Source organism: Emys orbicularis, chromosome 7, assembly GCF_028017835.1.
Source record: "Emys orbicularis isolate rEmyOrb1 chromosome 7, rEmyOrb1.hap1, whole genome shotgun sequence".
Taxonomy (NCBI): domain Eukaryota; kingdom Metazoa; phylum Chordata; order Testudines; family Emydidae; genus Emys; species Emys orbicularis.
The window spans coordinates 30,381,849-30,395,731 of record NC_088689.1 but is presented as its reverse complement, the minus strand read 5'-3'; the positions used below and the strand labels follow the sequence as shown (position 1 = coordinate 30,395,731).

Below are 13,883 nucleotides of genomic sequence, written 5' to 3'. Positions count from 1 at the left end.
CACTGTGGGATAGCTCCCGGAGGCCAATAACGTCAAATTCCGTCCACACTACCCCAAATCCGACCCACAAAGGCCGATTTTAGTGCTAATCCCCTCGTTGGAGGTGGGGTAAAGAAACCGGTTTAAAGGGCCCTTTATGTCGAAAGAAAGGGCTTCGTCGTGTGGACGAGTCCAGGCTTAATTCGATTTAACGCTGCTTAAGTCGACCTAAACTCGTAGTCGACCTAAGGCTCTCAGCTCTCCCTGGAACTAAACTTGACACACAGAGTTGAACTGATTCAGTGAAACTGTTCTAACTCATAGTAACAGATTCCCCATCAAAGCACACCACTAGAACACCTATTAAAAAACCAAGCATATAAGCACGTATAGTAATTGGGACTTCAAGAGTTTTTCAACATTCATAACATGCTTCAGTAAGTAATGAAATTAAATTTGGTAACCCGCTAAATGACATTTGGTGTGATGTAGGCTAGATATTGTAGACAAGAGCCCTGCAGGGTGTCACCATATAGTAACACATTTTCAGATACTTTGTAGTTTGCTTTGTCACAAGTTCAGAGGCAAGTGTTGTCCTGCAGGCACTCTATAAACACCAATCCCTACAGGCTGTCGCCCTTGGTGGGGTCCCAACTCACACAAACACCTAATAACATAAGTTCTTCTCTCACCCTTTGTCTGTTTGCTGCTGACCAAAAAACTGTCAGATGTCTTCAAACTGTGGAACATGCTGCCACCTTTTGATCCAACTGTTTCAGTTACGCTGAAAATAAAATGGGACAAGGAACAATTAACATTTCATATTCTTAAATATTGATGGCAGGAAAAGCTTAAAAATAAAAATGAGATCTTACAGATCAAACCATTGTGTGTGCTAGACCTTTGTCACATTTATCTACTGCATGATATATATCTATGTATTTTTTAGGTTTTATTTTATAAAGAAAATCTTCAAAGGCTTTACGGACATTAAAATACACTGGGTAAGGTGCAGTAATTATCTTAGCACCAATTGTGCTGTACAATGGTTAACAGAATCCCATGAACATCAGATTGTGTTTAAACAAAGTACTACACTAAATGGCAAACTGTCTCAATGCAGTCCTCCACTCAGGATTCAATCAGCATCATAGTGTCATGCTTTGGGTAGCAGTCTGACTCCAAGCCATTCCTATTTAGGATAACCATAATTCTGAGATGAATTAAACACGGTATTGTTAAAACAAAACAAAACAAAACAAACCACACATTCTGCTTCCCATCCTCCAGTGTATTTTCTACCTTATACCCTGTAGGTGTGGCTGTTTTTATTCATTTTAACCTCCAACACACCCCCCTTCAGTTCTTACTATATTTTTCTTCTTTCTTCTATGTGTATTCTTTATCCTCTATCAGGGTTCTATTCTTTTGCTCACTGTACCACTACTACTCACTCTCCTTTTCCAAACTGCACCTTTCTGTCTCACCCAATAAGGTTTGAAAAACAGACTTGGCAGGTCCACTTTTATCTGCCCTCCTGCCTTCCTCTATTCGTCTGCCTCCCCACTCTCTTCCCCGCTCCAGTTTGTCTTCTACAGCAACATAATACATTGGTGGGATCATCTGCATGCGTTTCAGCAATTCAGCTAGGAGAGAATTTCTATTTTGCTACCTGTTGAACTGCTAACGCATGGCCAATGAATGGTTGGACTAGCTGCCTAGCAGTTATAGGAGGCACAGAAATGAGATCATCTGAGGAATATATTGAAAACTAGGATATCAGAATGGTTATACGAAATAGGAAAAATTCCAGTAAGCTAGGACATGCCATCACCCTATCCACAAGGGAGGATCTTACCATACATTTCAATTATGAAATCTGCTAAAATGTATTGGAAAAGGTATCACTACTCACAGGAGTGCCTAAACCATTAATTCGGAATTACCATGCTCTGCAGCTGAAGGTCTTTTATTGGAAATGCAGTATCTTAGGAAGAGGTTGTAGGCAGTTTTTCACTGAGATCCAAAATTTGAGCTTATCTTTTTCTATTGGGTGAAGGGGATGATGCTTGTTCTGTTCTCCTTCCTCTTTCAAAGCCTTACACATCACATCAACACTTCATGCTGAGGACGACTGATTTAGATACCTCAAGAATCCACTCACAATGGATCAGTATGCTACCTCCACAACATTCAAGGCTGGGATTTTCAAAGCACCATGGGAATTTGGAATGCAATTCCTACTGATTTTCAATGGTTTCTGGGTGCATAGCTACCTTAGATGCCTTTGAAAATCCTAGCCCAAGCAGACAATCAGACCCGCATGTCTTATAGACCTCAACTCTGGATGCCTTCAAATCCTCTCTCTCTCTGAGCCAAGGCCTTTCAGAACTAAAGTCTTTCAAGGATGCAAGGTTCTACAGTCCAGCTATAAAGGTATGTAAACTTCCTGATCAAATGTCCAATCCATAGGCATGGAACACAAAAAACCCAAAACCCTACCACGAGGGAAAAACATTATTGATGTGAATGCATTAAATGCTGCCTGCAGTGATCCTCAATATAGATTTTTTTACAAACAAACATGTCTCTTTTACAAGCTGCAACAAACACGAATGGTTTAATTGTTTAAGACAGATAATATCAGAGATGAAATACTACATGAAATATATCAATATTGTGTTTTCTCAGTTTACAGTCTCCTGTAAACTACAGAAGGTTGTGCAGAGGAACCTAAACCATGTTGCATTGATTTCTTGTGCCTAAAACAAGAAGGAGAAGCCAGGCAATTTTTCCCCCTGTACTTAATGAAAGTTTGAGCTTGCACATTAAAAATGTGCGCAACTAAACTAAAATGCACAAGTTGCACTGTAGGAACAATACAATTGAATTTTGACTGTACAGCATCTTTCAAACAGAAACACTGAGTACTCCACAGGCCATTCGAGTCAATTTATGCAAACAGGGAAAAGTATTTAGGTGACAATGCATTATAGAGAAATTCTGCAGCTATGTAAGAGCAGAGATGAAGGAGAGCTTAAGTTAGAAACATTTCAGCAAAACACTTAAGCACATGCTTAACTTCAAGGATTTGCTTAAGTCTACCACTATGCATCAGAGCATTTACAGAGTCATGAAAATGTAGAGCTGGAAGGGAAGTCAACAGCTCCCCCTGTTCAGACAGATGATAGATGTGTCTGATGTGGGGAGAGCCATGAAGAGTTTTATAAAATGGGAGAAGATTATATAATGCAAAGGGAAAGAAGCAAGTAAAAGTACAAATAGACAGAGGATGTATTCTTTCCCACTTAGACTATGAGGCAAGCTGGTGCACTTTGGACGCAGAAAAAGCACTAAAGGAGACCTCAAGCATGAGGAATGGAAATATACACTTACCCTATTTGTGGAGTCGTTTTCCCACTTAGTACCTTGTAAAGATTCTCCAGTAATTTTCCATCCCAATAAAGGTCACAAAACTTCTCAGAGACTGCATCACAGAAAGTGTCAAACTTAAGATCCTTTAAGGTGAAAATATAGTTACCTTGTTAAAAAAATAAAATATGATTATTTAGGATTGTTTTTTGTATGTAATAATATATTTATATATAAAGATAAATGTATACATACCCATAGCAAGAACTTCAACTCCATACTCCAGATAGCCATCAAATGCAAACTCTTCTTGTATAAGATGCACTGCTTTCTGTAATAAAGTGTCATTTGTGTCATGCTGCTGGGATAAAATTTCTACACTGAAGGGAGAAGATGCATTTTGATTCACTGATGAATGCGATGTGGGTCCTGGTAAAGGTGAACTACTGCCTACTTCAGTATTACATGCTTTGTTTTCTAGATAGCTGGTCTGAATAATTTGATTAGTTGAAGGCAATGATAAATTAAAGATTTTGGCTTTCATTTGATCATGTTTGGTCTGTACCGTAGTGGGCTCATAATTCTGTAGTTGGCCAAGGAAGGAATTATTTTGTAGATTTATATCAGTGTTATAATTTGCTATTGTACTTGAAAGGAGTACAGGCAAATGTTTATAGCAATCATAAGCAATTTTTGACTCAAGAGGTTTATTTGGTATTTGCTCGGATACAGCTAGCTGTATTGGTACAAGTGTTAACACTCTTGTCTCTGGGTCCTGTTTGAGAAGGGAGTTATTTATAAGAGGCGGCCTCTGTGGTGTAGAACAAGCAGAGGAGCTTGAAGAAATTGCAGATAAAGTGTTCTTTTCTTGTAAATTGCATAAGGAATCAGATGGCGATGGCAATTCAACTGTGGATGCAACCATATTGCTTGGATTTTGCTCATTTGAAGGTATTTGGGATGAATGGTTTTGTATGTCTAAATCATGCTTGGGTATCTCAGGTGCAGCTACAACTTCTTCAGCAGCATGGTTTTCAATATCATCTACAAATACTGATTTGTTGTTACCATCCATATGCATTTCTTTTTGTACATATCTATCAAGTTGCTCAGGAGTGGATGCGTGTGTCCCTCTGAAAAAAAGCAAAGCATTTTGTACGGACACCTATGTTAGATTTAAGTGTGAAGTTTCAATTTTAACTTACGCTGTATTAGGACATACATACTTTGTTAGCTCTGTGTTTTGCTGCAGTATAATAGGCTTAAAGTGAGTTGCAGAAGAGGTGAATGCAACAGGCAATGTGCATGTCTCATTGTTTAAAGAAGTCTGACAAGGCACTGGTCCTTTAATTGCTATCAGCTTACTTTCACTAGTAATAGGCACAAATCCTGGAAAGACAAACAGGATTAGGTCAAAGATAAGCAATACCCAGAAAATACAAAGACAAAGTAAATAATCTGTTTAAATAAAAGATTATGATATTTTTTCCACAGTTGTGTTGCACTTTACTTGGCAAGTCTCATGCAATAACGTAAATTCTGACACTGGAACAAATGAATAACCACGTAACAACTGGATTACTTACCTACACTAGACTCGGAAGCATCCATTTTGTTTCTTTTATTTTTAAACTCAAAAGGAACATTATCTTGAGAAGAGTTTATTTCTTCATTGAAAGCCTAAGAGTAAAAAGTGAGTTCCATAGTTTGAACAAATAATGCAAGTACTTTACTTCAACAGTCCTCAGCAAGTTATTACTAAAATTATCTTTAATACAGTGTTTCATTGCTCTGCATACCTGTAATCTCCAAAGAAGGACCCAACTGTGTGGGGGTTGAGGGGTAAAGGTGGAGGGGCTGCAGAACTCCTGTGATTGGTAAAACTATTTGTACCAAGCTCATACAAACTGAGCACTTTATCTAAACAAATTCAAGACTACGGATTGTTTGAAAACTCTATTTATTGTCAGTATTCCACACTCATGCCCTGTGACAGTCATGTTAGTATTGTTTTCTGTTCCCTGAAAGGATGAGTATAAGTGAAATAAAGAAGGAAAGTCTGAAAAGTCAACAGCCCTTTGAATTTCTGGGCAATGATGGCAGTAGATTGTGGAGGCAGGCTATTAGGATTTAGGAATTTTAGGACATTCTAAATCTTTTCTTTTCTGGGCCATGGAAGCCAGGCATTGCCTGAGACACCACTGCTACAAAGATTAGGTTATTGGAGTATTCTAGATGGGGCTTAGGTTTAAAATGATTTTTCTTGTAATTTGCACACAAGATAAGTGTATCGGGCACATACATGCTCAGTGCTAGCCAGAAACAATGGGACAGATTCTGCTTTGTCTTAGAAAATTGCCTGGTGGCCAGGGCTATTGCATGGTACAATATGATAGATATGGAAATTTGCTACAATATCCTAGTTAATGTGTACTGTACTAAATGTATTACTGTAGGCCAGGAACCGTATGTAATTCCAGGTGGGAGTGGAAGGACCACAGCCCTCCAGGAACTAGAACAGTGGGGAGTGATTAGGCAAATTCACTCAGGTTGTAATACCTCCCAGAGAGGCACCATCACCTGAACAGACTTGCATATACTGGTTCAAACTGGATTCTCTAGAGACCAGCAGACAAAGAAAGGACTCTTGGATAAATAATCTGAGTTTGATCTGATTCAGGGCCTTCATTCTTATCCAGCAAACAGACAGGCTCTTCCTTCACAGGGGAGACCCCAGTCCTTAGCGAAGGATTGGAAGGACTGACACTGACCAGAACCCTTGTGGTGATGGTGGGGGTAATCTCTGATAAACTTATTAGCATTCATATAGGTTCTTTTATTGTTTTTTAATATGTTTTCTTTGTAATGATTGTACTCTAAGAATAAATGTACTTGCTTGGAAAGAACTGTATGGAAACATAATGTGGGTAATTAAGCTGTTTTATAGCCTCTGAGGAGAAAAACAGAGCAGGCCTGCAGAGGCAGTTGGCACTACTGGGGAATTCGCAGTTTAGGCAGGGAACTGTGGAGTGTGGAAATACCCTGGTCAGGAGGGAGAAAGATGCATGTCTCTGCCCAAGAAGTGACAGCTGGGGAGCTAGAAGGCTGAGTGTGGGTGCCCTTGTTGGATCACCGAAGGAGAATACAGGTGCAGGTTTACAGTCTTCCATATCCTGCATGACTTGGAAGGCTGCAGATATCTTAAAGTGGGTAGGACCTTTAGCAATGGTTAAGCAATTTTGTTACATTACAGTTCTTTGCAGTAATAAGAAGCAGCTTTAGAGCTATGTCAAGTCTTGCAGAGAAAAATTATTAGGTACAAAATGCTAGCACTCCTGATAATAGCTATGGGATAACTGAAAATTGCAATCTGTTAATTGGTATATTTATATGCAAATAGCAAACATATTCTTTAATATTTTTACCATAAGCTTTTTTGTTACAACATTCATTTGAGCAATATTTTAATGATTATATTTCATTATCTTTTTATGTTAAAAATCTATATTTAAGAGGGCACTTCAGAATATTTGAGTTAAATAGAAAGCAAAAATAAAGCTGTAAGTTAAATTGATCTAAAGCTGTATAATCAAACACAGAACTACAGAGAACTACTATTCTTTCACTAAGATACAATTCTGAAGATGAAGACTGATGTAGATCACCATATTTCGAGGTCCTAACTAGATATTTTGCAGGGAGTGGTGTATGTGTTTGTTTTGTGGTTTTAGGAAGTACTAAGAGGTTTACAAATCCTTGCCATGTAAATATCTGAAACAAAACAATCATTAGAATAGTGAGTTTTCATTCACAGAGATATTTATAAGAATATAGTAACCAGATTTCTCTATTTAACAGGGGGTTACCATGAGAGTGAGCACAGTTACAACATGTATGACATGGAGATCCTAGGCCATTTTTAGATGCTTTAAAACTATTTTGCAATTCCAATATTTTTAGTACTCAAATCAAATGTTTCTTGTACTGGTATGCACGGGAAGAGAGGAGAACTTAAGTCTGCAGAGAGGCACCCAAAAAGAGAAGAGAAACTTTATATTTGAGATATACCTATCTCATAGAACTGGAAGGGACCCCGAAAGGTCATCGAGTCCAGCCCCCTGCCTTCACTAGCAGGACCAAGTACTGATTTTGCCCCAGATCCCTAAGTGGCCCCCTCAAGGATTGAGCTCACAGCCCTGGGTTTAGCAGGCCAATGCTCAAACCACTGAGCTATCCCATTCACCATTCTCTCTTTTCCTTGAATTCTTAGCTTTATATAATTCTTGCTGAAGTTTGACACACATTTCACTGGCTCAAAATATTTGTTCTTCATACAAATTCATTGCTCCATTGCAACAGCTACAACAAAAGCATAAAAAATTGCTCTCTCCTAAACTGGGTTTTAGGGATTCTACATTAGACTTCTCCAGTGTCCTAGCCTTAAATTAGAATACCCAACTTCTCGGCAAGCTGTGCTCTATTTAGAACTGATTTTAACAACATTGCTTTGAAGACTTAGAGAATCTGGAAGTCAATTATTCACATACAGTGAACTTAAATGTAGCTGCTAGAATATATAGCTACAAGCAGGCATTAGAAATCAGCAAAGCTTTCTAAAAACAGAATACAATTTTCATATCTATTTCATATTCCTACAAGGAATGAAAAATATTCACTCTCAGCAATACCCAAATACTTTTATATTAATGATGTCCCCACAGGAGTAACCACCTAATCATTTACAAGAATTTACAAAATTGAAAGAACAAAAGAATTACACAGCCAGCATAAAAAAATCTTACTGGAACACGTTGTACGGAGATAATTGGAAAAAATGTGATACATTGAAAAAAAAATTACTCTTACCTTGAAGGCAGATTTACTCAAAAATGCCAGAATCTTTTTGCTGTTTATACTTTGTTCAAGTAGATAACTACTGCATATCTAAAAGTATTAAACATTTTGAATTAAGACAAAATTTCCACTCAATTAAGATATGTAATAGAGGAGCACTGTCAAGATAAAGTATTCAAATTTTTTTAAATCCAATTCAGGAAGTCTTATTAACTTGTTCCAACTCTTTGGTTGACAACTTCAATATTGATTAAAACACACCCATTAACTCTAAAGGGCACCATTAAAGCACAAAACCAGAAAAGTGATTGGTTACTATTTAGTGAGCTCTCAGGCCATAACCATAATATTTTGATATTCAAATTCATTATTAAATAGGTTTCTAGCTATGACTGAACACCTAATGTTATAAAACTGCTTCATCAAGTCACCTTAATTGCATCAGTTATAGAAGGCCTTTCTTCAGAGTTTCTTTTTGCCATATCCAGAAGAAGAGTCTTTAGTTTCCTTGGCAACACTAGTTTGTGATCAGGTGGATAATTGTATTTGGCTGCTGTCCACAAAATTGCAGCAACACAGTAAATACAGACCTGTTGAAAAAGCAAATATATAATGTTGGGGCAAGGACAGCTGTAAAGAAACATGAACTTCCAAAGAACTGACTGCATCCTACCCTCAAATATGCTGTTGTACACCCCAGCATATTGCAGGAAGTAGCTTTTATGCATAAGAATAGCAGCTGGTTTTCCAAGCCAGGGTCAACACTCATTAGTTTCCTTACTTTCCTCTTAATATATGCAAGAGGATTCAGGGGGGAAAAACCCAACATGTTCTCATTATTTTGTAGCAGGTCTTTCATATAAAAATAATTCTAAATTAATTGCAGGCTTTGGGATCCTGCCCCAAAACACTGCCAGTAGCAACTTACTTAAGAACAGGCTGCTATAATTCAGCAAGCTGATAGTCAGAAACTATTACAGCCTTCCATTATGAATCCTACCTTTAGAGAGATGATAGATTTAATTAGAAAAACTAAGTACTGAAAATTTGTTCTAGGAATTGTGCTAACTGCAGTTAGACCACTTGAAGTTGCCACAGTGAGGAACCTTAAAAAGACTTTAAATGATTTCCATTTTTGGTTAAAGTATGTTAAAAACAGACGGCCAAATTCCACTCACTTAGCAGAATATACCTACCTTGCCAGTGTTGTTGGAACTTTGACAATACTAAAGCAGCAGAATTTTATACCTTAACCTAGCCATTAATATTTTGCCATGGATGTCAACAGGACCAGGATTTCACCCTAAGAGTTCATGTATTTACTAAAAGGACCATTCAACCCAGGACAGACTTTCAGAGATTTTTTCACTGGACACTGACTAGCACAATTACTTTGACAGGCATTAAATTTCCCACATTCTCAAACTGTAGTCACAACCAGCGCCGGTGCAAGGAAGTTTGGCGCCCTAGGCGAAACTTCCACCTTGCGCCCCCCCCCCCCGCCCTGCGGCAGCTCCCCGCCCTCCCCCCGCCCTGAGGTGCCCCCCCCGTGGCAGCTCCCCCCCCCCGGGGAGCCGTGCGGCAGCTCCCCACCCCAGCTCACCTCTGCTCCGCCTCCTCCCCGAGTACGCCGCCCCCGCTCTAATTCTCCTCCCCTCCCAGGCTTGCGGTGCCAAACAGCTGATTGGCGCTGCAAGCCTGGGAGGCGAGAGAAGTGGAGCGGCGACCGCGCACTCAGGGAGGGGGCGTAGGAACGATGTAAAAAAAAATTGGGGGCACCGCTTTTTGGCGCCCCCAAATCTTGGTGCCCTAGGCAACCGCCTAGTTTGCCTAAATGGTAGCACTGGCCCTGGTCACAACTGTTAAATACACAACATGTACAAGCTAGGTAAGTTCTACCTGGGCAAGACCTAAGTTTTGTAGTTAGAGTCAACATTTCCTGGCATCTCAGGGAAGTGGGAAAATGTTTCCATTTTGTCCTGAACTGTTCTAATAGAGAGTTTATCTGCTTCCAGGATGACTTAACTATAAGCACAGAGAAAAATCAACATCCTTAAGATTCAGGGATACCGGATCTAAAGGAAAACAACAAGCTTTCTCTCTAGAGCAGAAGTTTTTGGAAATACTGGAAATGGTCTAAAAAAAGAAGCAAGTTGCAAAAGTAGTATAGATTATTTACAAAAACACAGAGTTATGCCAAGTATTCATGGATGAAGAAAGCATTGTTCTTTTAGATATATTTTTTTTAAACTAGCTGCTGAAATAAGGAAATGTACTGAATGGGAGAAAATCAGTATCCTCAAGGGAACATGTCAAGAAGCTACCCTTACAATAAGGCTAGAAACACAGATACACTGATATCAAGGTGATAAGCATCTGTTATATTACATACACATACCAAAGCTGATAGACATCCTCCATATCACTCATAAAAGAGGGCTCAGGCTGGAGGGACAGAGTTTATATTCTCTCCCACACATGCACAGGACCCTCTGGTTTTCCCTCATGCTCAGGTGATTCCTCCCTCACCACTGGCTGTACCCTCTGCCCCCAGCTCCTGAGGAAAGGGAGGACCTATAAAGGAGTCACTATCCTTTTTTCCTCCACCAGTTCAAACAAAGCCCCTCTGCATTTGAGATTGCAGGGGTTGCATTTTCCATGTCCCTATAGAGAGGTATTCTGTGATCAACAAAACAAGGTGGGAAACAATAATGAGCCCTAAATTTCTATCAGTGAAATAGCTGTGTGAATACTGAGAAAATAACACCACAATCTGGAGTTTGTTAGACATGCTGATCTCTCTCCAATTTTTAAAACTTTTATACATATTACATAGTTAATTTCAAACAATCTAAAAATCAATAAGAAGATTGTAGGTCTTGGGATACTTAAAATTTCCAGTTTATGCTAAAACTGCCATTTTCTACTCACAGCCAAATCCACAGCAAGTCAAAATTGGCTTGAAGTTGAATTGAAAACCAGTTTTTCCTTTAGATTGCGAGGCATCAATTTTTCATCCTCAGAGTTTGGGTCTATTCCGAAAAGTGCCAGTGTAAACATAGCATTTTTTTATACACACAGAAAAGATTTGTTGGGTATCAGTCATATATGCTGACTAATGATAAAATTATATATTTTACTTCTCTTAGAATGGTAGAGACAAAACAGTATGAATTGCAGATTCTATGCCATCTTGCACATCAGAATTGAAGGCAATGGGTTTGCACAGGTGTCAATGAAAGCATAATTTGAACTGCATCACCTTTTATTACTGTTGATGCATAATATGGAAGGAAGTAATTTTGATTCTCAGAGCCAGGTAAGAGTGTGCAGTATTACAGTTAGAAACGCACATCTTACTTGTTATCTGAGCCCATGGATTACAGATATTATTGAAAACAATAGAACAAATCCACTGTGCTATTTTTACAATCACTTTTCAGAGTAGACCTGCACTTTAAAACAATAGGTCATAAACTGATAAGTGCGTGGGACTGGGAGTGGCCTATGAACACTTGAGTTTCTTGCCACTGACTTCTTATGTGTAGTCTGTTTCTTACATCTACCCCCATTTACTTACTTACCTCACAGAAGAATACCACAGTGCTACTTATTTACCTGTCTCACCAATGACATTGAAGTCCTGACTGTAGACAGTGGTGGCATTTCCATCATGTCTGGTTACAAACTGCCATGCAAACAATTCATGGTTGCTAGCCCACGTAACCTCAAACATGACAAAACATGGGTGATCATCAGTGATTAACAGTCACAGAATCAAATAGGGCTATAGTGTAACTGATAAAAATGGTGAATTAGTTGAACTGTGGGCAGATGCGCTCAATTTGAATTTAATTCATGACCCCACGCCTTTCGGTTCTTTCAACAGCAGCTAATGGAAACGGGGCTACCTCCCTAATCTGGTATTTGTCACGCAACAACATAGCTGGTTTGTGTAACAAACTTAATATGGGTCTGGTTCCACATTCGCATCACCAGCCTATCGCCATCCAGATCAATGCAGGCATAACACCTAACTCAGTACCATTCCAGCACAGCTTTAACTTTAAGAAAGCTGAATGGAAGGGCTTCACCAACGACCTCAATGCCACTGTAAGAAAGACAGACCCAATACCAGAAAATTATGATCAGTTTGTCAGTGTGGTGCATACTGTCTCAAGGAAACATATTCCACAAGACTGCATTACAAATTATGCCAGGATTGACATCTGAGTTATTGGATCGGTATGCAAAATACAAACAGAAGTTTGAAGCAGACCCATTTGCTGAGGATACCATCACAGCTAGCAAAGAACTCTGTACTAAAGGATGAAAAGCAGAAGTCATGGCATAGAGTGTGTGAACATGACCCAAAGCAGCAAGAAAGTATGAATAACTAATGATCGAAGGAAGCAGAGCAGCACTACAATGTTATTGCAGACCAGGTCACACACCAACTCCTAGAGAATTACAGGTCACCAAACAACCCAAGATGTGGTTTGAGTGGCAAGAAGACAAAGTGATAATACAATTATAATTATAATTTTAGGGCACAGGACTGAATTAATCTCCAGAATTAACACCCTCAAGAATGGCAAAGCCACCAATCTAGGTGACATCTGTACAGAACAAATCAAACACTTCAGACCAGCAGCAAAGAACTAGTTAATCAAGTTGTTTAGCACATGCTCAGCCTCATATTAAGTACCCAAGATCTGGTGACAAGCACGTATAGTGGCACTCCTGAAAGTATGCAATGAGCTGAAGAACTTCAGGCCTGTATCACTACTATGTCATTTCTACAAACCATACAAGCATCTAATTGTAAACCATCTATCATGACTTGGTGAAAAGCATCTAATCCCAGAGCAAGCTGAATTCTACCCAGGCAAGTCATGCACCAATCAAGTGCTGAACATCACTCAATATATTAAAGATGGCTGTGAAAATGGTATGGTAACAGGGCCGTGTTGGAACTAGGGGTGCTGGGAGTGTGGTAACACCCCCTGATTTGAAGTGGTTTCTGTGATATACAGGTTTACAGTTTTGTTCAATGGCTTTGAGCACCCCCACTATAAAAATAGTTCCAACACCACTGTTGTCGACCTATCAGCAGCATATGACACAGTGAATCACTGTAGGCTCCTCACTAAAATATACAACATAATGAAAGATCATCACCTCATGATGACTGATAAAAATGTTGGTTTTAGTACAGATTGTATGTCAAACTATTTGGGAAGTGGAGCCAATGGTGGCAACAAAAAAATGCCATACCACAAGGGAGCGTACTCTTGCCAATACTTTTCAACATCTAGATGAACGATCAACCAATCCATCTCAGCACAAGAAGTTTTATCTATGCCTAGGATCTATGCGTTGCTGCCCAGGCCAAGGATCTGGCCCAGATTGAAGCTATGTTAATATTGGTGCTGTCCAGGCTCTCAGTTTATCACAACAAGAACCAATTGCATGCTAACCCAGCCAAAAAGCAAGTGAGTTTTCCATCTTTGCAACTGTGAGGCCAATGGAGAGGTTATCATCATGTGGAATTGGGTATCCCTTGCCCATTGCTAGAATCTTGTCTATCTTGGAATAATGCTAGACCACACTCTCTCTTTTAAGGCACACATGGAGGAAAAGACAAAATGCAAAGTTAGCACCTAGAACAATGGTTC

At 39.2% G+C, this 13,883-nt stretch overlaps 1 protein-coding gene across 1 annotated transcript in view; it reads right to left on the bottom strand.

Annotated features, from left to right (window-relative positions):
- The window catches only part of KNDC1 (kinase non-catalytic C-lobe domain containing 1), a 118,955-nt gene that overhangs the window by 50,247 nt on the left and 54,825 nt on the right, over positions 1–13,883 (bottom strand). Inside the window, exons 10-16 of the mRNA XM_065408135.1 lie at positions 8,637–8,795; positions 8,218–8,295; positions 4,938–5,031; positions 4,578–4,740; positions 3,607–4,484; positions 3,376–3,520; positions 672–763 (exon numbers count right to left, since the gene is read on the bottom strand). Coding sequence (XP_065264207.1) covers positions 672–763; positions 3,376–3,520; positions 3,607–4,484; positions 4,578–4,740; positions 4,938–5,031; positions 8,218–8,295; positions 8,637–8,795 — 1,609 coding nt within the window. The remainder of the gene's footprint in view (positions 1–671; positions 764–3,375; positions 3,521–3,606; positions 4,485–4,577; positions 4,741–4,937; positions 5,032–8,217; positions 8,296–8,636; positions 8,796–13,883) is intronic.